This window comes from Pseudopipra pipra, chromosome 5 (genome assembly GCF_036250125.1).
Source record: "Pseudopipra pipra isolate bDixPip1 chromosome 5, bDixPip1.hap1, whole genome shotgun sequence".
Classification (NCBI taxonomy): Eukaryota; Metazoa; Chordata; class Aves; order Passeriformes; family Pipridae; genus Pseudopipra; species Pseudopipra pipra.
The window spans coordinates 28,502,874-28,530,009 of record NC_087553.1 but is presented as its reverse complement, the minus strand read 5'-3'; the positions used below and the strand labels follow the sequence as shown (position 1 = coordinate 28,530,009).

At 35.6% G+C, this 27,136-nt stretch overlaps 1 protein-coding gene across 7 annotated transcripts in view; it reads right to left on the bottom strand.

Moving 5' to 3' along the window:
- Nucleotides 1-27,136, bottom strand: part of ANKS1B (ankyrin repeat and sterile alpha motif domain containing 1B) — a 420,219-nt gene that overhangs the window by 180,833 nt on the left and 212,250 nt on the right. For 5 of the 7 annotated variants that reach the window (XM_064655362.1, XM_064655363.1, XM_064655364.1 and 2 more), the window contains one exon: nt 14,077-14,183. In XM_064655362.1, the coding sequence (XP_064511432.1) occupies nt 14,077-14,183 (107 nt within the window). Of the gene's footprint in view, nt 1-14,076; nt 14,618-27,136 lie in introns of those variants that run through there. The other 2 variants (XM_064655369.1, XM_064655370.1) reach the window with 1 other exon arrangement.

Sequence of the window (27,136 nt, the reverse complement as noted above, 5' to 3'; positions counted from 1 at the left end):
GGGATCTTCAAAGATCACTTAGTTCAACTCCCCTGTAATGGGCAGGGACAATTTTCATGTTGCTCAAAATCCCTTTCAACCTGATGAATGAGTCCAAAGAATGAGAGAAACACATTCCATTTATGCTAATTTTATCTAAAAATTAAAGGTTCCATTTTGGAAAACAGTTGGGTAGCCACTGATACATAAGAATTGCACTCTGTAGTGATTCACTGATCACTGCATTTTTTAGTGTTTCTTTTTTTGACTCATGACAACATATTTTTAATATTAAACAGTAGCATTTGATGTAGCATGATCTAGCTATGTTATAGATAATGCAGCAACCGTTCCCCAGAACCTATAAAAAACCCCTTTATAGCTATTGACAGGATCTCATATAAAATATTAATTACCACAGGCTTCAAAACAGTTTGCCCACAAATTTTAAGTATCTTGCCACTGAACAATAACATTTATAATTCTGAAATGTAAAATATAAACAAGCACATTCAATAAATAAACAAATGCAAAATCAGATTTCTGGTTGTGTAAGACAGAGAGTAAACTGTCTACTTTCTGGTCCTTTTTTCTCTTCATATCTGTTTCTTCTTCCTGTGCAACCAATTCCCCATCCACATATTGTATTCAGAAATAGTTCTAATACCGTAGCCTTTCTTTCTGTTCACATTATCTGCTTTGTTTACACCTTTTCACCCTTCTACAAACGTTCTTGTATTGTTTACCTCAGATATAACACAAGAGCAGTAATTAGACTACCATAGTTCTGTTTTCTACCTATACCTGAGTAGTTAGAAGTTACAAATAGTCACAGAAGATGCCATTTTTACACCAGCATAAATTACTTGCATATAATGGCAGGCATAATCTTTTATTAACAGTGAATACAAGAAAAAATCCAAACAACCCATCCATTTGAAGAAGCTTTTTCAGAGAAATTGAACTAAGTAACTTGTGTTCAGCCAAAGCAAGTACTGTGAAATTTAAAATCACATATTGGTCTCATACATACAGTCCTAGCATCTTGATATAGCCCTTTCAACTATCCCTCCCATCTAGCAACTAGTATTTGCTTTAAAGAGTCTTCTATGTAAAGGTAAACTTGTTCTGTTTTTTGACTGAGAAGTTGATTATTCTTCCCATAGTTTACTGCATTTTCTTAAAAATCTGAATAAACGGTTTCAAAATTAGAGAGAGGACAGTTTGATATACTCTTAGGGTACTATTAACAGTACATAGACTGACTGAGTCCCAAAACACTATGGAAGGATTCTGCTATGTTGCTTCACAGCTGATTTTCAAAGGATGCATGTTGGGATATCTTTTGTCAGAGTGCAGTAATCTGACACTCTAGTAATTCATGTCCCTCAGTCACAAGGAAACCTTTATGCAAGTCAGTCCACCTTGTCTGGCACCCTTCTTCCTGATGCTACTGTGATGAGCATTTTCACCTATCCCCTTCTACAGAAGGATACTGCATTCGACAACTAATATTTTGGGATTCTTTGGGGCCCCCACTATCCTAATTCAAGGCAACTGTTTTACTGATGGTTTACACATTTCTTCTTGAGCTAGCTTTTTCTAATTTAACTTTTTTTTGTGATAAAAAATTTCTCCTAATACTCCTGGTGAACACTTGTGAGTTTCCCTTGTCCCTTCTGCCTCTAATATTCCAAACAGAAAAGTGCTATCAACAAACTGGATAATAAAACTGTATGCTCCCAACCTAGTAAGACAAGATTGTGGGAGACTATAACTTCAGTTGATATAATTTCTAGATTTCAGTATGCCTTTTTAAAAGGAAAGTTACTGCAATGAATAAAACAGACAAAATAGGAGCTGCTGATCCTCACTACGCATTATAGGAATGTTGCAAAGTCATAAAGCTACAAAATACCAGAATGCAGATTCTTTAACATTGGCTAAGCACCCTTCATCCCAGGTTACATATTCTACATGGCATCATACACACAGTATAATTATATTTCTGAATAATCCAAGAATTCAGTACAGGAGGATGGATGGTAGTTACAAAGTAAGGCAGCTGATAATTCTTTTTTTAGCCTTTATCATTCTCTGTGTGGGTCCACGTCTTATATATAGTTTCCCATTGAAGACCTCAACAGTAAGAATGACTCACTTTCTTCAGACTTTTTTTAGACATTCATTGAAATAATATTAGACAGCTCCAAACCAGGAATTAATGTATTTTTAAGACTCCTTCAAAGCAAGGTGGCATTTTAATACCCATTATACAGATAAATAATTAAAATAGGATTAATTAGGACTAGAATTAAAAAAAAAAATCTATTAGCTCTCTATGCCTAAATGCAGGGATTGCTTTCTTCCACTTCAATAACTGCTTAGTACCTATCTGTATATGTATTCAAAGGACAACTGTAGTCATATTTAGTTATAGTTGTGAAGACTCACACTTCAGCAAGTCTGCTCCTTCCCTTCCACATGTGTAGCAAAGGATTTTCAATGCAACAGTTTTATCAAAGTTTGTCACAGTTTCACAGAATTACAGAATCAGAGCATTTTCCCAATTAGAAGGGATTCACAAGGATCATCAAGTCCAACTCTTAAGTGAATGGCCCATACAGGTGTCCAGGTAAATCAGAAGCCTAAGACACCTTGGAAAATGGAAAAATTTGAATAATATGGTACTAGAAAGCATGCTGGAAAGCATGGCCAATTTTCAGCAATGAGTCATCTTAAGCCCAGCCAAGCAAACTAGCTCTCACTCATCACCAGCTCTGTTCGGTTTGAGCTGTGAGTGACAAGAACATCTCTGTGAAAACCGTTCAGTTAAATCTCCCTCTGCTTTTTAAATCAAGTTAAAACATTTTAAGTCAGTAAAAGAAATTAGATGTGAAGTAGATATCCTCTGTCCCTCTTTGTTTTCTTCTATTCCACCCCATTTCTTCCTCTCTTTCCCTTCTCCCCTCCCGCTGTTCCTCCCTCCCTTTCTCCTCCTCTCCTTCCTTCTTTCCTTCCTTTAATTTGTAGTCAAAAAAAGGACATAAAATAATTTTACTGAGGAAGGAGGAAATGGAGAAAAGGAGGACATGGAGAGCACAAGAAGAGTCCAGCCTGCAGGAATGATAAGGCAGAGAGAGATCCCAGAAACCAAGTGCATTTGAGGAGAGGGTCAGACACAGAGAACCTCAGAAATAAAGAGAAAAGATAAGTGGCACACAGGTAGCTCCAGGGGATACAAGAGGAATGCTAAGAAACAGTTTCTGCCATGAGTTTGGCTTACAGAAGTAATAAAATATATGACTTAAAGATTAAATTAATTCTAAATTATATTTAGGTAGCTCATACACAGGAAAATGTTCCTGATTCATTTTGCTGGGTCATAAAATATTAATAATTATTAGATACTTGTTTTGTTATTCTGCACTATTTTCAGCTTGAGTCCAATTCTTGCCACAGAATTCATTCAGAACTTAACTGGAGATACTCAATGAGATTCCTCAGGCAATCTGGCTACCTCTGACCCCCTCCTGAGAAACTGTGCTTTCCAGCTACAGGTACTTAGAAATCTGCACTACCAAAGGTTAGACACAAGCAGATAATTGTCCACAAGATAGCTCAAAATATACAGATATTTCTGTCCCTGAGTCCTCTCCTTATTTCCTATATGTGGCCCACCAATAATATGTAATGTCCTAGCCAGATAATTAAGGGAATAAAGAAGCATTTTCCCCCAAACTCATAATCCAAATCAAAAGCTGACCACAGAGAAGACCCTTAGATATATTGTCCTATGCATTCTCCATGGACCAGGCTGCTTCTGCATGTGCTAGCAAATGTTTTCTTCATTCTCTTTCCCCCTGAATCTCCATTTCTTATTTTTGAAGAATGAAGAAAATCAGAATGCATTTTAAACAAATATATATTTGAAGTAGAGTTAGAAAGAGAAATCATCCACATAAGCAGTGACAGCAGAATTTGCTGACAAAAAGCCTGATATTACTGGGAATCAAAGATTTGTCTGTATATGGGTTCTCTGGTATAATATTCCACTCTTGCTGCATAAAGTTATTTTTCTCAGCAGAAAGTGAAGATCTACTATTTCTACAGGAAATAAAGCAAGTACTTAAAAAATCAGAACATCAAGAAAAAAAAACGTTCATGGACAGAACAGACACATTGCCAAATTCCAAGAGAGATGGAAAATAAAATTACTTGCATTGTCAATTTGTAATTCCTTTCTGGCAACAAGAGGGATGCCTAGGGAGTTCAGAGAAGCGATCAGGGCTATAATATTCATATTATATTTAAAAATGGATCAAGGCTAAAAACCAACTCAGTATTGTGCAGTCTTTTATCCTAATGCAGCATAGCAGCTAAGAACTGCTATTTCTTTATAAACGCCATCTTAACTTACTTCAAGAAGTGGTCTTTCTACGTGATTAAAAGGGGAGCTGTTTGTGGAGAGAGCAAACCTGAAGAAGTGAAAAAGCTGTTAAATAGTGTGGTTACTGAATAACAGAAGCTAACAATCACTTCAGATATTGTAAGAGCTGTAATCAGCTGCAACAAATAACATATATTTTTTTTAGTGTAAGCTGTAAGATACCAGTGAACACGTAGATTTTTTTCTGCTCTTCCTAATTGCAAAAGGGGATTCTGCACAGAGGGGCCACTCTTTGCTAATTTTTGGCTGCTAATTAGGCAGTCAAAGAAAATACTATTTGGGATTTATATCGGAAGGTCACTTGATAGGTGTTTATCCAGCATACTTTTATTCATGGTATTCCAGTTTTTAATATTTAAACTGACTGTTAGTACCTGTATCTGCAGTAACCTTATGCCTCCACCTCTGCTACCTGGGCAAATTCTTTGGCTTTTGTATTTCAAAACTTCTATCTAGATCTAGTCTTCAGATCAAAAAATTTTGAAATTATTATTATCTAATCAAACAAATCTAGAGCAGGTATGGCACATCTCGCAAATTTAACCCATTGCTGTTCCTATCAATAATATTATGAAATCATTCAGCTTCCAATAATTCAATAAAATACCACATAAGAGTAATAAACATCTGAAACATGAGATTTCACTTAAGTTAGGGGTTGTATTTACAACAAGTGTATAATTTTTTCTAATGTTCCAGATGAACAATACTAGACAAGTGTACATCACTGCTGAATGTGAAGAGAAGGCAGTTTAGGGGGCTCATTATTGTTTTAAATGACTGTTGGGCTAAGGTTGTAAAATCATTAAGCAATGCAACATTTAAAACCAAGTTTTATTTTTACCTGCTAATACTTTGAAATGTGTGCTTCTGCATACTCAAATCTCAGTACACTTAGTGAGAAAGGAATTTTGAGGGAAAAAAAATCAGTAAAGAAACCTGTGACTGAAGACCCTATCATAAGGTATATGAATATGAGGGGTGAGCTGAGGTCACTCAGCTACTGTAACTCTCCAGTTCTTTATTTCTGAGCACATGGAATATTTCCCCTTAGTGAATAACCTTTTTGTGTAATATGTGTATGCACAAATGTCTGTGTGCAAGTGCGTGTGGGAACAGACAGAATGAATAGCATGTTGAAAAAGGCTACATGGCTTTCATCACTTTTGTCATTACCAAGGTTAAAATGGATGCTGAGGTGTTGGTACCATAAACAATATATGGGCACGGTGTGTGGAAGAAGGAAAAAAATTCTCCAATGTGTGGGAAAACAAAAGACTTCTAAACTGAAGGACAGTAAGTTTACACGCCCAGGAAATTTACTAGCAGTCAGGCAAACTCTATACCAGGAATGTCTTGCTTGCATGGCAACTCCAGTACATCATTCTAAAACAGCTTTTAAAAGGTAGCTCTACTTTTACTAGCCAAATTAAGCTTGTATCCCTTGTCGAAATTTTAGTAAATTTTGACAGAAGAAAAGCTTCTCATCCAAATGATGAGGGGCACAATGTGTTGTACACTACATCTGTTTCCTTTAAATAGTTTCTTCATCTCCCAACTGCAGTTACTTCATTTAGCTTTATTCTCTTTCCATTACATCCTATTGCAACATTTTGTATGCTCCCCCATTTTGTCCCCACCACAGTCAGAACTGATGATGGGATCTGTTGCCAATAACACCACCATCCATTTCCTTCTTGATTAAGGCAATAGTTGTATGGTGAATGGTTGAAGATAAACAGCTCAGGAGAATGGAAATCTATATTGAGGAAGAATCCTGCCATCTAAAATACAGATCAGTACTACATTTGTATTTTAGTTGTCCTCTAACAATTTATTCATTCTCTGGACATTCTCAAAAATGATTGCTAAAGGATCTGGTATTTTCTCTTCAGTTTCTTAAGACTTCATCAAACATCACCTAACCTAGATGATTTAGATATTTTAATTAACCAACTGTTCTTTTGTCTGCTTGCAGTATGATAGCTCTCACTCTTTCTCTTCCTCTAATTTCTCAGTGGTCTTCATTAACACTATACTTCACTAATTATCATACTTTGTTCTTTATTCTAAAACTAAAATGAATTTCATCTGATTCCAACGGTGGTTGTAACTTCCTTAATATTCCTTTTAGCTATTGCATGTTGATAAAAACTTTTCTACTCACATAACTAATGAAACTGCATTTTCTCTCCTAACTTTTTTCCTTTTTCTATTTTGATTATTTATCTGTTCTTTCTTGATGTGTTCTCTCTTTGTTTTAGATTGTTTCTGTTTTTTGATGTGCAATAATACTTGTTCATATAACTACCCGAGCTTTTCTTACATCATCTGGTCTTCATTCAAAAAGGATAACATACCCAAGAATCATATGTTTATTTCCAGTTATCTGTTGGTACTCATTAATCTCTACCTGATAACTCCTTCGGAATCCCAACATGCAATTATCTGTAATCAAGCTTCTCTGTACTGCTCTGTCTTTTAACTTAGTCAGGGAAGTCTGTCATTGTTTGAAATTAATTTAGCTACTGTTCCAGATTCCATTTAATTGTTTCTTATTGGACAATGTTGTTCTAAAACAGTAATATACACAATTGTACACTGCATTCCTTTAAAAATTTCTTTTGTTTTTTTTTTTTTTTTTTAAATTTCATTTAATTAAAAAGTATTCCCATATGAAACAACTAAGAATCAGCTGTAACTTTGTATTGCATACAGGACACTGTTTTAAGTTTACCATTCCCTTTCACAGCAAAGACTTACATTATTTACCTACAATGTAAATAAAATTATAAACTGATTGTCCTGCAAATCTTCAGTTTTTTACTCTGAAGAGTAAAAACTCTTAGATTTTCTGCTTTCCTTAAGCTTTAAATTTTCTGTTACTTTTAACAGTTTATATATTGTCAGGTTTTCAGTATCTTTCATCAGTTATCAAGAACAGCATTATAAACATCACTCGATATACAAACATTTCTAATTCTTGAAGATTTACCATTGTTCTTTTTGATAACAAAATCAGCTAAAAGTGTTTGGCCTTAAATAAAAACACAGTGTGATGCTGATCACACCTCTTACTTTATAAGTTATTAAGATGTCATCCTTTATTCTGATTATTAGAATTTTCAGCTGCTTTATCAAACTAACTTTCACAGGAAACATTTGTTACCAGTTTCTCATAAAATTGTATTTAGGGCCAATAGACAATTCCCCATATATGTAGTCTCAGAATACAGCTCATCAGTGTTTGTACATCAAAATCAAGGCCACCCTCTGCACTAGGCAGGCTTTTAGCTTAAGCACAATGTTTAACATTAACATTTAACATATTTTTAGAACAGATGGAACTAATTCCAGTCCTCACATTATCGTACTCACAGATATGTATAATGAAATAGTTTCACTTTTAGTGGTGACTGTACATGCAATGGCTTTCAATGTCTGAATTTGGCCCTTTGTTCTTAGTCAGGGTATGATTGAGCCAAATACATTGCCATGTACATTGGACAAGATCTTTTCTCTCAGACTGCTGCAGAGTGAGCTTAGCAAAGTAACACAGATGTCACTAACCTGAATGGCAGAGGTGAGTGCAAGGACATTCCACCGAATATACTGGCATCTGTATTGTCAACCAAGAGTACAGCCTGAAGTTCTGTCTGTCTACCTTGTAGGTACAACCTTTTGTGGAACAACATTTAAATAAAGACAACCACATATTCCAGAACAACCAGAGAAACCCTTACCTGAAGGTCTACTTAGCAGAACCTAGCAGATAGGCAGATAGACCCATCCCTGATTACACCTTCAAGTTACAACTGTTGAGATAGGTTTAGATGAAAACAGACTCCTTCTGACTCTCAAGGAATCCCCCATTCCCAGGATGTCTTAACAAAGTCTGTCTGGAAATTGGTTCCTTGTTCAAGTGAAATACATAAGAATTATACTGTCTCTCTGTTGAGCAATCATTACTGACAAAATTTTCACAAAGTGCAGGATCATCACCAGTCTCCTGTGCTGTGTTTTTCACTATTACATACACAGATACATAAACATGAAATGGATTCCTCTAAACTCCCTTTCCTCTGGGAAATGAGCACTGCCTCTCCAGATCTGCATGCGCTCACAGATGAAGAATCATCTGGGATCACAAAAAAGAAAGACAGTGTAAGCTATTATTTACACATGCAATACTGAGGAGTACATTAATAAGCCCTTCTGCCTCTTGACCAGCTTGAGGAATACCATGACAGAAGCATTAACTGGAACATGTGGAATGGGATTATTTGTTAGACCTGCTGCTGTTGCAGGATGACAGGCACAATCTTCAACTCTGGCACCCACCTGAGCTCTAATTTGCAGTTTCTGTAGTAAGAATCCCTACTGGGATGAAAAAGAAGATCTTGAAGCCTCAGGGCTGGATGTTCTGAGGGAGGAGAAAAGGCTGTAATAAAAATACTTTGTATTTTGTTTTCAGTGAATTCTGTATGGATTCTAGCCCAAACTGAGCCATCAAAAAACTTTGTGTCTACATGATAGCTTAAGGAGATCCAGTACAAACCCATCAATATAGCCCAGACAGTGATTCAACTGATCAGATGAATCTACTTTAATTTATCCTACAATAACTACCCTAATAGTTATTCAGTCACCCAGCTAAATTGCATTCTATGCTCCATTGACTTTTATGTCTGATTAGGTGCTTCACCCAGTCACCCACAGAATCATTTGAGGTGCTGCAAATGGACATTGCCTGGAAGCTCTAGACAGCTAGGGCTATTTTATAGAGCCTGTATCACATATTCCAGGCCTACACAGATGTCTCAGATATCTCAATTTCAACATGAGGGCAACTGATGAGTCCTAAACGTCTACTGACATGTAAACAGACATGTAGTTGTCTATATTTGAACTTTAAATCTGCCCCATTCTATGGGTTACTGGGGTCAAGGAGAGGAAGACTCAGAAGACAGCTGAGTGACAAAAAGTCACTCATGGAACAAGCCAGGGCTACACTGACACTGAGAGGACTCCGCATTTCAAGTTCTATAGATCTGCCATAAAACTAAGATCCTCCAGAGTGATTAAAGGCAAGAATTCCTGTGTATTCGAGGAGAGCAAATCCTAGGAATGGTATCTGGGAGAGGACAGTCTCCAGATAAACTTCAGCTAATAAACCTCCAGAACTAGTGAAAAATGAAAGAAAAGAAACAAAGGAAGAAAGAGAGAGAAAGGAAGGGAGAAAAGTCAAAACCTAACTAAAAAGTAAAGCCAAAACAGTCAGCTAAGGGGAATTGAGATGGTAGTTCATGCCTAGCACTGAGAAGCCAGGTAAATACTTCTGCAGGTAAGTTCACAGCATGAACAAAAACACAGAAAATTATTAGAAGGTAAAGAAATGCATATGCAACTAAGATAATAAGTGGAAACTCAAGACATCTATAATCAGTTTTTAGATAAGTTGCAAACTCTGTGAGACCTGTATAACTTAAGATTCATTTCAGCTGCCTAATCATCACACTCTAGAGCCCTCTGAGGTGCTCAGTGACATCCCACCTGAACTTCAGCTGCTAATCATGAAGGGTCTGGCTGTCTCTGGTCCTCAGTAATATGTCAGCCTTGTCTAGATCTCCTGGATTCCCTACTGTATTTCAATTGGTACTAGGCACCTATATTTAAGCAACTACATTGATCTGTTAAACATTATGTTAGTAGGTACTTTAAGAATTACTACCTCATCTCAAATTTATAACCAGTTTTAAATTCCACCCTGCAGTCACTCTATGCCTCAGTTTCCCCACAGAAAAAAAGAATACTTAGGCAATACTTAGGATCATCAGACAACGCAAGCCACTTAATGCCCTTAGTTGAAGGGGAAGAGATGCATATCTGTTAACAGCAGCAATCAAAGTCTGCAGTCTAATGCAAACATTAACTGTTAATAGTGAACAGTATTTTAGAATGCCAAAAATATAATAAAATGCTTCATATTTTTCTGTTAATTCATTTTTATGATGTGGTCCCTGTTTCTATCATAGTGTGTTTTATAAATACATTTAAGAGACATTACTTTCATCAAATTGCAATCTTAAGTGATAAAATTTCAGAATATCTTACATGATTAGGATAACCTATAAATAGATAGTCATATGCAGTCCTTAATCAGAAGTAGTCCTCACTGGGCAGTGATTTGATTGAACTGCTTTTATCTCTGTGCATCCAGAATTGAGTCTTTGATGAAGCTCCAGAGTTGTAGAAAGCTGCATGCAACCATTTAGTGACCTTGCACATTTATATATTTACATCTGTTTCTCTGTAATTCAACTTTTTTTTTTCTCAGCATACTAAGTGAGGCAGGCCTGCAAGTCTGCATAAATTTATAGCTTGTCCATGGGACCAATGCATCAAAAAGATGGATAGGTTTCATTATGGCTTATATCTAGTTTATATAGTGTGATTTATGATTGATCTAATTGTTTTCTTGCGCTTCAGAATTATTTTACCTACAAAATAGCCTTCATGTTATGAAACTGCAATATCTTCTGCATCTTCAAATACAGAGTATCTGCACAAAGTCACTACAAATTTTTACATCTGAAGGACACTGCAGCCTATTACACAACAAATTATCAAAGTTAATGATTGCATATTCGTATACATATTCAAGTATGATACTATTACAAGCACGTGTGAACCAAGCCTTGGGATTGAATCTGCCTGGGGCCTACTAAATATTATGGAAGTGTCGTTCCTGCACGACATTAATAGTAGATAGAAACTGCACTTGCTATGTGTGCAAACATGCTGTAATTAGAAATAAAGCAGTTAATGAAATAATACTAATTTTTTAATATTATGTTTCAACATATTTTTAAAACACCATATTCATAAAGCATTTAAAAATATTAATACTGTAAAGTTTATATTAGGAAACAACCTGATTCCTATTAAGTCCACATACTTCAGGTAAGATAAACAAATCTCCCTAATTCTAAGTACAGTCTGGTGAATAACTTTCCTAATGCCCAAGGGGGACTAAACATAAAGAGTTAATTTCCATGATATAATGAATAATTAACCATGAAATCTTTTTATCGGAAAACCACTTTTTTATTAAAATGCTAATTTAATTAATAGAATTTTGCTGTTTAGAGTAGTATATATAGAATATATTTGTTCTCAGATGTATGTTATTCCATGGACATTAATTATAACATTGTGATATTCTCTCCTCTGTTCTGAACATCTAGTAAGACCTGTACTACTAAATCATACTTAATAGGAGTGTGATGGTTGTTGCTTAGGCAACAGAATGAATAAATGCAGGTCAGAATGTGCTTCCAGAAAAACAAAAGCAGGAATATAGTAGAGAATGAATAAGAAATATGTCTTAACTGATTTTTACTGCACTGAAGTATTAGATTTCTTCACTGTAAAGTAGCTAACCTATCTGAAACATTTAATTTAATAAGATTGAAAACTCTAGCTTAATATGTAAACCACTGTAATAAAGGTAAAGCATTTCTGTCATATTAAAGAAGATTACAACACACTGAAGTAATCTGATTTTTTCTCTTAGCATAGCAGGTGTTTCTTCTCTCATTTTCCTATATACTTTCCGAGTTTAATTTTCTCTTTAACATTTTGACTAGAATGGAAAATAATTTCTCAAGCACTCATTTAAATTTTTCAAAGGAGGCTTTTCTTACATAATGCTGATATATTCAAAGGAATAATATAAAAAGAAATCACTGTTTTTTGATAATTCTTATTTCCAATAAAATATGGGAACTATAAAATTTCTGGTACAAACAAAAACTGAAATATGTAACAGCAGGATGAACAGTGCGAAATCAATAAATTAGGAACTCTTGGATTATTCCATTCACACATGTATGTTACGTCAATTCATATTAAGAGTAATTAAGTATTTTACCTGAAATATATATTTAAAAACAAAGCACTTCAGAAAAGGTTAAAATTATCAGAAAACACTGGCTAACAGATAGGTATGCAAGCATAACTTACTCTCTCTGATACCTTAAAAGTTTGATTTCTATACTGAATAATAACATCTTGTATATAATTTGTATGTTTACATAAGTATACTAATAAGAGACGTAGGAAAGTCTTATGAATTCCCTGAGAATGTGGTTCAGGCCCCTCCAGAGTCAGGGTATGACTGAAAAGCCCTCCAGGGTAGTTTATCTGGCTTCTCTTGTGCTCATAATCTACCTGTGGTAGGTGTACCCCTCTGCATTTGCTGTGCCACCTACAGCCTCTTGTGAACAATTTCCTTCTGTAACCTCTTTAAGACTAAATGGTCATCTACTTATGTAACTAATGCTACAACACATATGAGAATATGTAGTTACATTTTGGGAAACCGTAGCATGAAACATCTTGGATTTTATTTCTTTTCACATTGCTGAGCACGGCTTTGTTTTCAAGAATACTTAAAGGCAAAGATTCTAATGATTTTTAATGAATAAGCAAACGATCACATGGCAGCCATGTAAAACCAGGAAGAAACCTCTGCACTATTATTATGTGGAAATGACAGTGATACGTGCCTTAATTTTCTGATCAGTAATGGCATATAATGTTGTTCACAAAATAATTTAAATAGGAAGACTACAACTCCTGTGATGATTTTATAGTCATAATTCATGCTGTTTCACTTCTGTTTCTTATATGATGTCTGCAAGTTATGAAAAGTTAGAACTGTTCCAACATATACATGGTTATCAAAAATATCTTTAAAAGGTATTTTAAAAGATGTTTTAGGGTCTGCTACTTTATAAGAAATGCAGTCAGGATTTTTGGAAGAGGTTGAAGTAATGGGAATACTGAAGCAGATAGAAAAGTGATTATATAACAGCCTTACAAGTAAGCTTCTCGCTTTACTGTCAATATTCATTACAATTGAAAGTTTGTGCATGACAGATCTCTGCTACTTTACACCACATGGTGATACTGTAAATCTTGAAGTACCTAACATTTCATTTCATTCAAATATTCCTGATAAATGCCTACAGTTAAAACATGAAAATGGAACAATTAATAGGAATGCATTACTTTTCCTCCCAGGGCATAAGTTTCAACAAGTGAATCCCATAGCCTGACTATCTAAGATGCAAAAATATTTAACTGAGACATTCAGAATCACTTGCAGAGAGAGCACACTTCATTAAATAATTTTCTGTTATTAAAATACCTCTCAAGGCAAGAATGGCATTGCATGTTATTTAATTATCATTGCAAGTTAATGTTGAAATAAAAGTAAGAATATGATGTACTGCAGAAAGGGGTGCTTGCAGCTTTTACATACTATGAAAATCCCTCAATGGATTAAAAGAATGGTGCATTTTTCTTCTTTAATCTGAAGATTTATGAGGAAGAGAAAGAACCTTAATATTCAGTTTTTATTTTACCATATTTCAGGTTAGAATATTTTGTAATGTGTACAGTTTGGAAGTTTATACAAGGACAATTTATATACTAATTCAGCTACACATAGAAAAGTGAAACACCAAACAGATCTCAGTGCAATGCAGAATAGCTCTAAGGTTTTTATGAGCACATAAGAGACAGACAAAAAAGGCAGAGCTACAGTGTATATACACAGCTATGCACAGAAGATTTCTTACCATAAATTGCACATTGTCAAATCCATTAGCCAGCAAGTGGTTTTCATACTGAGGTAGCCCAATATTTTCCAACCATTGTCCCACTGTCTGGACAGGGCATCGGGGTCCTGTAGGAGGGTGAAGAGGGAGGCGTTTAAGCAACGAGTAACCATCCACCGGATAATAGCGGTAGTCCTGGGCTGAGAGGTGGCATTGCCACATCGTGTTCCTGGAAAAGTTGGTATCAAACGAGCCCGCCAGCTTGACAGATTAATGTTTCCAGCAAGCAGAAAAGTCAGAAGTAAAACATAGTTTTCAGGGCAGTATATAGCGTAAGATCTGATCGCAGCTCTACATTTCTTAGTTATTAATCTTTACTACAGACCAGTACGTCATACAGTAGGGAGGAAAAAAAAAAAGCATATCAAGCTGTCAGCTAAGCTGTTCTCCGTTATATGCGATTGTTGGAATACTCCACAATGAGCAATGCACTGCCAGCAGCAAGAATTCTTTTTATCAAGTACTCCTACACTCATCAGTATGCATCCCCATGCTTCTTGCTCCCCCTCGCTCGCTCCCCTTCATTACCCAGCCTAGGCTACACCTCGCATTTTCAATAATAGCCATCAGATAAGGCAGATTTTTTTTGTCTGCAAGCTGTAAGCCTGCTGCTGCTGCTTCCTCCTACACACCCATCCAAGCGTCAATCTTGAATGATGAGAGCAGTCAAAACAAATGCAGAAAATAGCAAGATTCAAAAGCAACCTAGAGCACTTAAATCTGAATAAAATCTTCATACCGGTTACGCTTTACATATCTGTTTGTTGTAGATTTTTACATTTCACAAGACATTAAGAAATGCAATATATAAACCATAGCCTATGGCATGGTTTACTATATCTTCCCCTTACCCCTTTTAATATAAGATAGGTAGTGGTCTGCATCTCTGCTTGTATAATAGGAAAACCCTTTAATGAATCAATAATGAATACATTTCACAGTTTCTCTCCTGTAGTACAGCAAAACACATAAATGGCACAACAATTTTACTCAAAGTAATTAGATTATCTGCATGATTTCTTCAACCATAAAATATTATAAGACACAAGAAAACCTTCATGCCGACATATAATAATTCAACTTGAAAAGGTCACCATTTCAAATGAATAATTAAAAGAATGTTTCTACTAAATAAAAAAATTTATATCCTTTCTTGCAAAAACGTGAATGACAGCAAGCACACATATAAGATTTGCATGATTTCTAGAGAGGATGTATATTTTATCAACTATAACTGAAAAAAAAGATGATGAATTTTAAATGAAAGCAAAGTTCATTTTCTGCAAAAGAAACCAAACTCCTCATGATGTATTTTTTATCTTCATTCCATTTTTGAGACAGTTTTTCTAGAAATGGAAATATTTTATTCCTTTGTTCTAAAAGGAATGTGTACTAAACTTTTGCTTTTCACAACAGGATGAAAGGATTTAGCAAAAAAGGCAGGAAATGGGTATATTCAGGATAAAATTCTAAGAGGAACCCTGTTCAGCAGAGCTTCATTTATTGAACACATTAAGTACTTTTTTTGTTTTTCTTGTCCATTGTGGATCTTGAGCAACGACTATCTCTAAGGAGGAATTTAATTCCAGGCATAAGGAAATTATAGATATCTGTCAAGGGCATCATTTGGGACTGATGATGGCAGATATAGCAGAAAACTGTTTCATAGAAATCCAAACCTATAGTCTGACCAACATGTTATAATACAAAGTCTCTGCAAGTGCCATGCAGAGAATCCCTGAGCAGTCACAGAACAGATCCGAAATATAGCTGGATATTTAGAATTAGGAATATTATAAGAGTTTCAACTCCAATCTGATTAGTCCTTGGATTAAAACTGGCTGACCTTTCACTCTGATATTGCTGCTTGGATTTGTGAAACAACTCATGCAAACTGAAGTCCATAATGTTTTGTAGAACAATTTTAGTTGAGCCATAGAAGATCTTCCATGAGGTTGGAAAGTTGCCCAAAACAAGTCTGTTATGAGATCATACGTTACTCTATGTATTCTTACTGATTTGATACTACTACACAAAGTATGAAAGATTTACTAGATCTTTAAAAAAAGTACTGAAGACTTATCAAGCAGTGGTAAATCTGCAATTGCTGAAGAAACTTTTAGGAATTTTCTAATAGCTAAATTTACTTCAAATAAACAAATGGATAATTAATTTATTCTCAGAGAAAGTAGGTACACCAAGTTGATAGGAGTCTATGTCTCATGGAGATCCAAATGCATTTGTTCACACCTGTCTAGAAATCATCCCTATTTTGCAGTTTTTTCTCCTGTGAATCAATACCTTTGTATATAGGCTGTGCCCAGTCAGTAGCAAGGAGAAAGGCAGGCTATGTAGGGGTTGAAATATAGGGGACTTCCCTTGAATAGGCAAATCTGAGACGCTGGACAAGATCTTCAGAGGGCAAACTGAGAACAAAGTTATCTTAAATAAGATAAGAATTAAATCCTTTCTGAATTTTTCTTAGTCGGCTGAGAAATCATAAACTTCTTTGAAAAAAAAAATCCAGATTTTGTCTTTCCCATTCCCCCACAAGCAGAAAAACTGATATTGGAAAGAGATCTAGTGAAGCATAGTCCCTTTGAAAGGATTATACATGACTGGTGCCTGTATTTCCTATATATGCATAGACAAATGCCTCTGCACTGTGTCACCCTAACTAACACTAACAAAAATTTTCTGCCCACAGTAAGGCACAGACAATAATCAGTATATTAGTTTCATGGTCAAACTGCTTCTTCCTTACCTTACTATAAGCAGCATGGAAGTTATGCTGCCAACGATGAAAAGTGCTTGGCTCTATGCCTAGCAACAGTGTAGGCAAAATTCAGTTTTTGAGTGGCTCCCCAGACACATTTCCTCATGTAGCTGTTGGTACTGTGTCTAACTATCTCCATGGCTCCAGCACTGGATGATTATAGCTGCTCGTCCCAGTGTCCTTTGCCAGTGTAACTAAACATCTGAATCCATCAACACAACATAAGGTTGCTCAGCAAGGGGAAAGAAACTAGGGAGAAACACAGTCAGCTTGCTGCCTAGTCCTCATCCCTGACTATTGTCTTATTGCTGAAGCATCTTGTGATCTGCAAGACTTTTTTTTGCTCCTTCTTCAGCCAAAGGTTGTAGCAAGGCGAGCACAGAACAGAGACAGGAATGTTTGTATTAGGGAACTTGCAGCTCTTTAGATCTTCAGATTTTTAGCCAGTTCAGGTGTCTTACCTCAGGGGGGCTGCTTAGACAGTTTTTCTGAGCCAGTGCAGTTGTAACCTAGAGCAGAAGCTACTGCTTTGAGCCTAAAGGCTATCTCTTAATTTTGCTAGTCTATGACTCAGTGCCAGCCCCACTATTGTGCTGCTGCAGGTAGTGCCTACTTTGGTTATACCTAAAGCTGGTCCTGACATTGAAAAACTGACTGTATGGGATTGTCTTACTTGCAACACATCTACATATTGCTGTGCTTTCCTATGATTTCAAAGGACATAAATCCCATGATAATCCTTCTGTGATACCACAATCAAAAAAGATGTACCCTTTCCCGCACAGGAAAACTGACATGTAAGTCTCTTACAGAGATAGCAGCACTTGGTTCTTCCTTCTCCAAAGCAATAGAAGAAGCACAGTGAAGTGATGTCTACAAGAAATATGCCATCTGGTACACTATACAACAATTTCTACAAGACATCTTGTTCCCAAGGGGACTCAGAATATATTTATTGTGGGGTTTGGAATTGACTGAATCTGTGATATCAGAGAGCACATGATTTCAAATATGTTGTAAGGCATATCTGCTCTAAATGCTAAGTAATTTAAGGTCTCATCAATTTTATTTTCTGTTAACAAAATGGATTCTTCTTTCTTGATTTTTCTTTATTTGTTTTTTTGACTGAGGAAAAGAAAGAACTGCAGTGATTATTTCTAGAGGAGGTGCTCCCCTAGTCATTATGAATAGACTATTATAAACAATTCTTTTTTTAGTAGGTAAATACCTGTCAAACATTGCTAAACACTTCTGGTGTTAAGGAATCAAAATCCGGAGAATTTTGGTCAGTAGCTACTGACCAAAAAATTTCTGAGCGGAGAATATATCACAATATGAAAGGATGGTTCATTTAGGTAAGCTGGTAGAGAGTTTAGCAGAGCTGGAGAAGAAACAGATGCTATAGTAAGTACTGTAAACTTTTTTTTATTATTATTAAAGCCTTCACCCTTATCCAACGCTAAACAGGATATAATTTTTCTCTTTATATTATTTCAGCCAGATAAAAAAGTTACCTGTCGACGTTGTGACAGAACCTGTGCTACAGCAGTTAGCATGACAGGGTGTTCTAGTGAACAAATGAATCTAACAACATGTATTCCTGAGAGGAGATAAGAATAGCTAGGAACAGGATGTTGTATCAGAACAACTGTGCCTAACATCCAGCAGGCCACTATAATTAAAGAAAGTTTATTATGGGAGAAGTATAGTGTATGCAGTGTTCTGCTTTATCGTATGCATTTCAGTTATATTATTAGGCTACTCAAAAGGCTTAGATTTTAAACGGTCTTTTTCATAAAACTCTGAAAAACCTGGATGCCTTACATAAAATCTGTAACTTCTGTCAGCAGCCTGGCTCTTTGGATGATGATGACACTGTAGAAGATCATGTTTGGTGATGCTGAATATTTCTCTGGAAGTGCTTTTAGAGACATTTTTCATGACATACAGAAACAAAACAAAATCAATAGTAACAGCTTGAATTTAAATAACACTATCTAGTATCTATAATCTAAAGGTTACATTCCATTGCTTATGTGTAGCTCAGAACTCACAAAAATAGCTCTCAGATCACAGCTAATCAAGCTAATGGAACAACCCTTATTGACCAGGAAAATCATCCTCACAGTTCTTTTCTGATTTTTACATCAATATTGATTATAACTCTACCTTACCACTATGTAAGTACAATAGCTGTATCTATAATAACTATAACTACAAATTCAACAAAGACAATTCATATTACTTGACAGATTATTTGTCAACAGTGAACTGTACTTTGTGGACCCCACTGGCCTTTCTACGACTTTGGATTTCTGACTGTTGATGTATTATTTTCCCAGAAACAGCTCAATCAAAGTACTCCACTATTTCATAAAACATATATTTATTACAGAAACTTCAAAGTTAGAGTATTTTTCATGTTCAGGTGATCACTTTGGTAACTTTAATTTAGTCTCCTTCAGAACCCACCCTGTTCAGTGAACGAGGAACAGATCTTACTGGAAAATTAAAATATCTGTTTTCTAGAGCACAGCCACTGGACTAGGACTCAGGGCAGGTTGTTCTACTCAAGACTGTCATTCCTATAGTGCCAAGCTATATATATACATATATATATATATATATATATATATGCTATTTAGTAACATGCAGCAAGATTGCTTGAGATAAAGTTAGTCTTTCCAGATTCCGATCTGGGGGATAATTTCTTTTTAAAGACATCAGGATAATCAAACTATATTATATAGCATTGTATTAGTCCTAACTTCAGTCAGATTTATATCCCTGGCTTACAGAACAGAAATCTAAGATGCAAGCTACTGAATTGCAAAAATTAGTTAAGAACAGACAGATGTTTCACTGCAAGATCACAGGTTCAACTCTATTGGATCACAACACAGTTTCATCTTGCTCATCTAACTTCATCTAGCTTCATCATTCATCAGCTTCATTCACAGTGGCTACTATTAGATCACTACAGAAGAGCATAAGAATAAGATGGAGTGATTCTTTCCTAGCATTCTCCCAGTTTCCAGCAATTTGCAGCTCAATGCCTTCCTGAAAGAGAAATAGTGTCTTTATGCTTAATTGTCCTTTATGGATTTTTCTGACACTTTGGTGGTTGATGAAATATGCTGTGAGAAAGAGGGTTGAAAGGAGAGCTGGATTCATCCTCCATCCTTCCTCTGTCATCCTCTCCATCCATGGGAAATGGAGGAAATTGAGGGAATGTCTCTTTGCATTTTGAATGCCATCACAAGGGTAATAGATTACTGTAATCTTGTACTGCACTTAGGAAAGACACCATTAAGATGCAATTAGAATTCAGCTGCTTTTTTCCCCCCCTCTCCATGAGCACTGAAGGAGTTCCTACTTCTGGAGGCAGTGTTGATACGAATCCCAGTCTCAGTGGATCCCCACTATCCTATGAAATTATTCTATCTAATGCAAATTCCTTTGGTAGGACAAAGAGCTTTCAGTTGCCTGTCATTGTCCAGGAATCATATTCACATCCAAGGGGTAAATGTGTGCATCCTTATTCTGGCTTCAATGGAAGTTAATAATATTTTCTGAAAAAAGGACTTACTGTCTCAAAGTAATTTCTGTGCTTGTCTTGGGACGTTCTACAGGATAATAGTAACACTACACTCACCACCCATGAGTAATCATTTTCACTGTTTTTGTCTAGCAAGAAAAAAGAAAAACCCTCGAAAATTTACATGACACCATGACCAATCAAAATATTTTATTTAATTCAGTAAAGATTTTAGACTACTGTTAAAAACTAGTACACTGAGTGTATAAATATACATAAAATGTATATTACATAGTTTTGCTAAAAATACTAAGCAAGCTCAACCCTCTGCACTATAATTCCTGGCACCGGAAAACCAAATTTATGTAATTTCAAATTTGAGCAAATATTTTTACAGCTCTGTGCTGAGCAACACTGGACTAGCAAACAAGCAGAATTGGGTAACACAGAACTGGGTAACAGATCTATTCGAAGAAAGTGCTCAAAAAAGAGTAGACATAGCTCAAGAAGTTAAATACAGCTGATAAAAAATGGTAACAATTTCATAGATTTGGTAACTCTGCAAGGTCCTGTGGAGAGCTGTAGAAATGAGATGCCAGTACTGACACATATCTTTGAAATTCTGAATCTTGAAAGTATACATGACAGAAGGCTACATATTTCTCTTTGGGTTATTTTATAAATCAGATTCAACCTTACACAGTGTGACACTTTGTTTTCTTTTGCCTAGCTGGGTTCAGAGGCTCCCTTGCCCTGATGTACCAGATTTTAGAGTGAACTCCTCAGGTGATTAGAGAATTCTCTCCTCTCTGTTCCTTCTAGCTTCATTTTATAATTCATTTTCTATGCTCCCTACTTATCCCACTTCTACTTATTCTCCTTGTAAAGTATGAACACTTGCTCTTTTGTCATCCTTCACCTCCAGCTACAACAATTTGTTGTTTTGTTTTGCATCTGCCTTTTTCCTTTTCCTTAATTTTTAATCCCACTTCCCCTTTCAAATCCTTTAAAGCAGGTAAAAAATTGTTCATTTAAAGATGAAATCACTTATCTGAGATTAAATTACCCCCTGAGATTTCTTTAGAGTTGAGACTACGTTGGATTAGGTATTTGAGGTATTGATTAGATACAGCACGACAACTGCTACAAGCATTAGTTCTTCAACATTAACCAGAAGCTAATTGCAAAGTTGATACTCTAAATCTGTACTAGAAAAAGTATGTTTAAATGGAAGCAGAAGTAACTTGAAACTCTTTACTAAAAAAACCTGTCTGAACTACCCCTCATTTATTTCTTCTCTACAACACCCAAAATTTTAGAAAATAATGATATATAAATCAGACACAACCATATTTCACTGATATGATACAACAAAATTATAATAATGAACAAAAACCAGAGGCATCTGTGCTCTGAGGGCACCAATGGGCCTTGATGCCCATGCCCAGTATCTCCGCAGGTCTTCCTAACCCTGCCCACAGCCCAGGACCTCATTTCGGGTAAGTCTGGGACCATTGGTTACTGTCCCAGCAATGTGAAGCAGTGCCAGTTTCTGGCCATGCCTCTGATCCTAACCACAAGATGGATGTAGGTAGTTTTTCTCCTGGATAGACCCCTCAGACATAAATTGTGTCTTTTTTCCAGCCCCATCTTCAGCCCTGCCTCTTGCATGAATTATGAACCCATGTTACAGCATTATCTCCATTTCTATCCCTAACCCAGCCTCCCTTTGTTCCTGGCTGGGCTCCCTCAATGGACCCTGGACCAAGTCATCTCTCAGAGGCCTGTCTGGGGTGATCAGCGGAGCGTGTTACCAGCACCTGGCTCTGCCCACTGGGTGCAGACCCCATGGGACTGTGGGTGAGGGCACAGCTCTTGGCCTTTAGGGAACAACCATCCCTCTCTGCTCCCTGACAAGAAGTCAGGTTCTCAACAGGAACTTACTTTATTACACAAAAACCCTATAACGACCTTCTGTAATATTTATCCCCTGCTAACACAGGCTCTGCAGCACCAAAAGAAAACTGCAACATCTTTCAATGAATAATAAAGATGTTACTTGAGTGGGTGTCATGCTGGCACAGCCCTGGCAACTCACTGGACTGCTTGCATATGGATGAGATTATATAAACCCTGTTCATCCTGTCTATGAGCTCCCTCATGCCGATAACTCTATTCTCACTCTCCCACCTCTGGAGCCCAGGATCTTGTTTCAGGAATCTGTGTTGATGCTTACAGAAGTGCAAATACCTCTCATGGTATTGTAGTCCTGCATGGCTTTTTGTTTTAGAAATTGGAATGAAAAAAATGCAACTTTCTGGTCAAGTTTCATAACCTGTACTCCAGGAATCATTCCTTCCATAGTTCATTTGTCAAGACTAATGGATCTCAGCAAGAGCTCAAGTAGTCTTACAGGTACAGGTTAGCTGAAAATACACTCATCAGACTGATTCCGCTAATGTTTTGTAACATATTAATGATTATTTCCTATATTACAAAGCAGATCAAAACTTGAGCTGGTTTAATAAGCAAACCCAACACCTACAGTTATTCTCTTACACTCCGGTCTAGAGCTGTCTATATTTCTTGCTATTCATAGTTCAAAAACTCTCACAAACGTGGATTTCTTTCTTGCATAAATCTGAGAAGAATGGCTGGTCTCTACATAAATGCCACATACATATGGAAGTAGGGGATTTGTCTACTGACAAGATAATATATTCTTTGGAATTATACTCTATAAAACATTTCAAATAGCCTATCACAGAACAGAAGTAGCATTAAGTAACTGAGATGGGCCATCATATCCCATAAATAGAAAAGCAGTCAAACAGCAAAATTCATGAGAAATATTTATCTAAACTCATGCATGAAGTCATGAATAATAAATACACTTTAGAAATAGATTCCAGAAAATCTCACCACTTTTAAACTAAATGCTATTATTTGTATTTAATGGAAATTCATATTAGCAATCAATAATTTAACCTCAACCATCCCAGACTTGAAATAACGCAATAACCTAAAATAAAGAGCTAAAGGTAGCAACAGATAAAAGTAGAAAAGCAGTTTTATGAAGTTCCTGGTATCGTAAGTTATGATGTAGGGGTGGTAAGTAGTAAATAGCAAATAATTTTTGAAGGACGTGAAGGCATTCAAATATACTGTCTTCCTGAAAATAGGGATATGAAACAAGAAGATACTGATCCTAGTGGTACAATCATGAAATCAGGTTAACAGCCTGGGTTAGAAAGCAAACGGATTCACTTTAATAAGTTCAATATTCTGAATTACTTCATTTTCTGTAGGTGGAATTAAAACTAGAAACAATTTGGTGTGCCGTAAAGTCTATAACAAGCCAAAGATTTTTCAACTGGCATGTGATGTTCTTGTGATTACTAGAAATGTGAGCTTCCAAGGATCCCTATCTATTTAAATCTAAGGACTACTAGAAGGAAACATGAGTGAATCAGCTGAACTTTCAAGAAACTGTTATTAATTCAGTTTTAGTAGACTTAGATCTCTATATAATTCATGAAAGATAAACTTCATCACAGTCTCACTTGCCATAACATCTCTAATCCTAACATATTTGTAAGATTAACACCCCTATCATCTCATATAAACCACCACCAGAGATATTGTACAAAGTTTTAGAGATTTGCCTTTAGCAACCACATATGAAAATAATAAAGTGATTAATAAGGGCAAATCTGTAAAATCTATTTTAGATGTTAGGAATATTCTGTTGCCTTTAAAGTATTTCCTGGCCACAGGTTGTGAAAGCTTCGTTTTTCATCAGATACTTTTAACTCCACTGATGTGCTAATTCCTATGCTACATACATTTTTCAACCTTATATTGAATTTGATTCTGCTTTAGAAATAAATGCTGTTCAATTTAGTCAAATAAGTTGAATAAAAGATTAATATACATGTCTGTAAATGGCTACATAGTTGCAAGGTACTGATTAAACAGCAAGGAAAAAGCTGAACCTAAGCACGTAGCTTCTAAAACTTTCAAGTAATCTGATAATTCTTTTCATGTCATTTATCATGGCTTGAAAAAAGTATCAACCTCTAGAGTTACAGTAGGATGATTATGAGAGCATTATAGAATGAGGGCATCATTGGCTTGTTACTTTTTAGGCACAACAAACACTCTGGCATTAACTTTGTGAAATCCAGCCCAACTGTCCTTGTGGAAACGACACAGAATATTAGTACCCCTCCTGTACTGTTGTGGTTCAGTGGAGACACAGCCAAGGCCTCAGTCTTACTGGAAATAACTTTGAAAATATTTTAATCAATCTTTTTTCAAGTTCTGAAATCTGCAATCTACTTTTGTTGATCCTTTTATCTCCTTTCTAGATGGGCAAAGCTCAGCAATGTATTCAACTTCGTAGTGCAAAAAGATACATTCTATACAGCTCAGTGACTTCAGGGACTGGTCCAACAGAGCAGCGAATTGACCAGGAAGAGCAGATTGCAGCATTAACATTATTATCCTCAGAAATGTTTTAAAATCCACTTTTGAGTTAGGGACCCATTTACTACCAATAGAAGCCAGGAAGTAATATGTATAATATTTTTAAGCAACTTTCAGAACCAATTAATTTGAGATCTAACCTTATTTGTTTTTATCAGTGTGATTTTGTAAGGTTAGGTCATAGGCAGGTATATCCAAACTTTTAAAGTGAGAATAACTGTTATTCAGTTAATTTTGATTTTCTGTACAGAAACATATACAATTCTTCTAAGCACTGTACCCAAACATTCCTAAATATCATGCTACTTAATTCTCCATTTTACTATTATTTGTCAATCTATTCTGAGTTTCATGACTGTGGAAGTCAATGAAAATCTGATTTTCTGAGTTTTGTATTCTGTGTATTCACACTATTCTGCATTCTTTCTCAAAACAGATAATATGGGTTTATATGAATATAGTATAGGTCTATATCATGACATATCTACTTATTAACATACATGTCTTCTTTGTAACTCAATGTCTCTCACTTCTTCTAAAGAGAAACTATTTAATGTGAGAATATTTTAAAAATACTGAAACAAGGCTTTAGAAACAGTGGTAAGTACACTATTTGAATTTTCATAGATTTCAGTAGTATATTCAAACTGTGCTTAAATTGTTCATGTTTGTGGTCATAAAGACTTCTGTTTTAAGCATATTTAACAGTAGAACATAAGGATCAGTTATTAGTTTAATAACAAAATAAAAGAAGAGATGTTAGGGATTCAGTATGCATTACTCCTCTTTCTGAGAATAAGTATTTCTAGAAATTAAAACATAAGTACCTTTAGATCTGACAAAATTTTTAGTATATACTTTCCAAGGAAGAATACATCACTTGTATTCTAAGGAGGGGGGGAAAGAAGTTTGGTTTCTCAGAAATAACAGTACAGCAGACCAGACTGCCAAAGTTTCTACTTTTTAAAAGGGAAAAAATATCAGTATTGGAATGGAGTCTGAATCTTCTATGCTTTTTTTCACTAAAATATTATATCTGATGTGGGGAAATACCTCGGAACTCTCAGCATATTAAGACAAAATTACATGTCAATCCTTCAGTTAAAAGAGAGTTTGTAGAAGACTCCTTTGTTCACGCAGTCCTATTGCAGAGTATCTAAATTTAGCATGACCAGGTCTGATGGCTACGAGTAGACTACAACCTAAATTGACAAGAATTAGGCTATACATTTACTCTCTGATGAATATCAATATTTATAATATCGTAGCTCCATTTTTCTAAGTTTCTTTGTTTGCTATCAATCTTCTCTATTCCTTCTAGAAGACATATACCAGAAATCATTTATTTAAGTCTGTGAATATAATGACTGAGTTGCTTTGCAACAGTTTTGGAAAAAGAAGCCTAACACTGAAGAGAAAAAGCAAAAAGCATGGACAGAGATAAAAGGTTTATGTTAACAGGCACTTAAAGAGAGAGTGGAAATGTAAAAGGAAGATGTATCAGAGTTAAAGACTCCATGGACAAATATGGTCTGATGACTTATATTTTTATTTTATTTTCTGCTTAGCCTGTGTCTTCCTTTGTAGCAGGCTGTTTCAAACACATCTCTGATTAATTGGTGTATGGAGAGCATATAGCTGAACATTACATTTATGAAACTACAGGGTAAAATTACTAATATAATAGGAATATATGAATAACAGAACATAAAGTAAATGCCTACAGCTTTTTGCATCCAACTTCCATTGCATTTACTATAAAACAGCTAAAAGCTCTAAATTATCCTGCAGTTTGCCCAGTTGTCTATAAGGTTTGGTTTTGGATTCAATGGGTCATTAAAACAGATGCATCTTTATCTCTTGTTTAGGCTTTTACAGTGTAGAAGTCAAGAAAACATCAACCCAATTATATGTGATATTTTCTGTAGAATTTATATGATCTTTTGGTAAGTTCAGTGCCATGCAATACATTAGGATTTATCATGTTCTCAGTAAATAGATGCCAAAAATATTTCTTCCTCATACTTTGCAGCTACATGGCTTCCGTTCTCCACTATTTTATAATCTAGATGATTACATACACTTAAATTACCATTCAAATATTTTGAAATGCAGATAATAGAAACAGAAATATGAAGATTGGTATGAATAATGCATGGATAGAAATATCTGTGTGAAAGCACCAGAAGAAACAGTGCCTCGAAGAATTAAAGGTATAG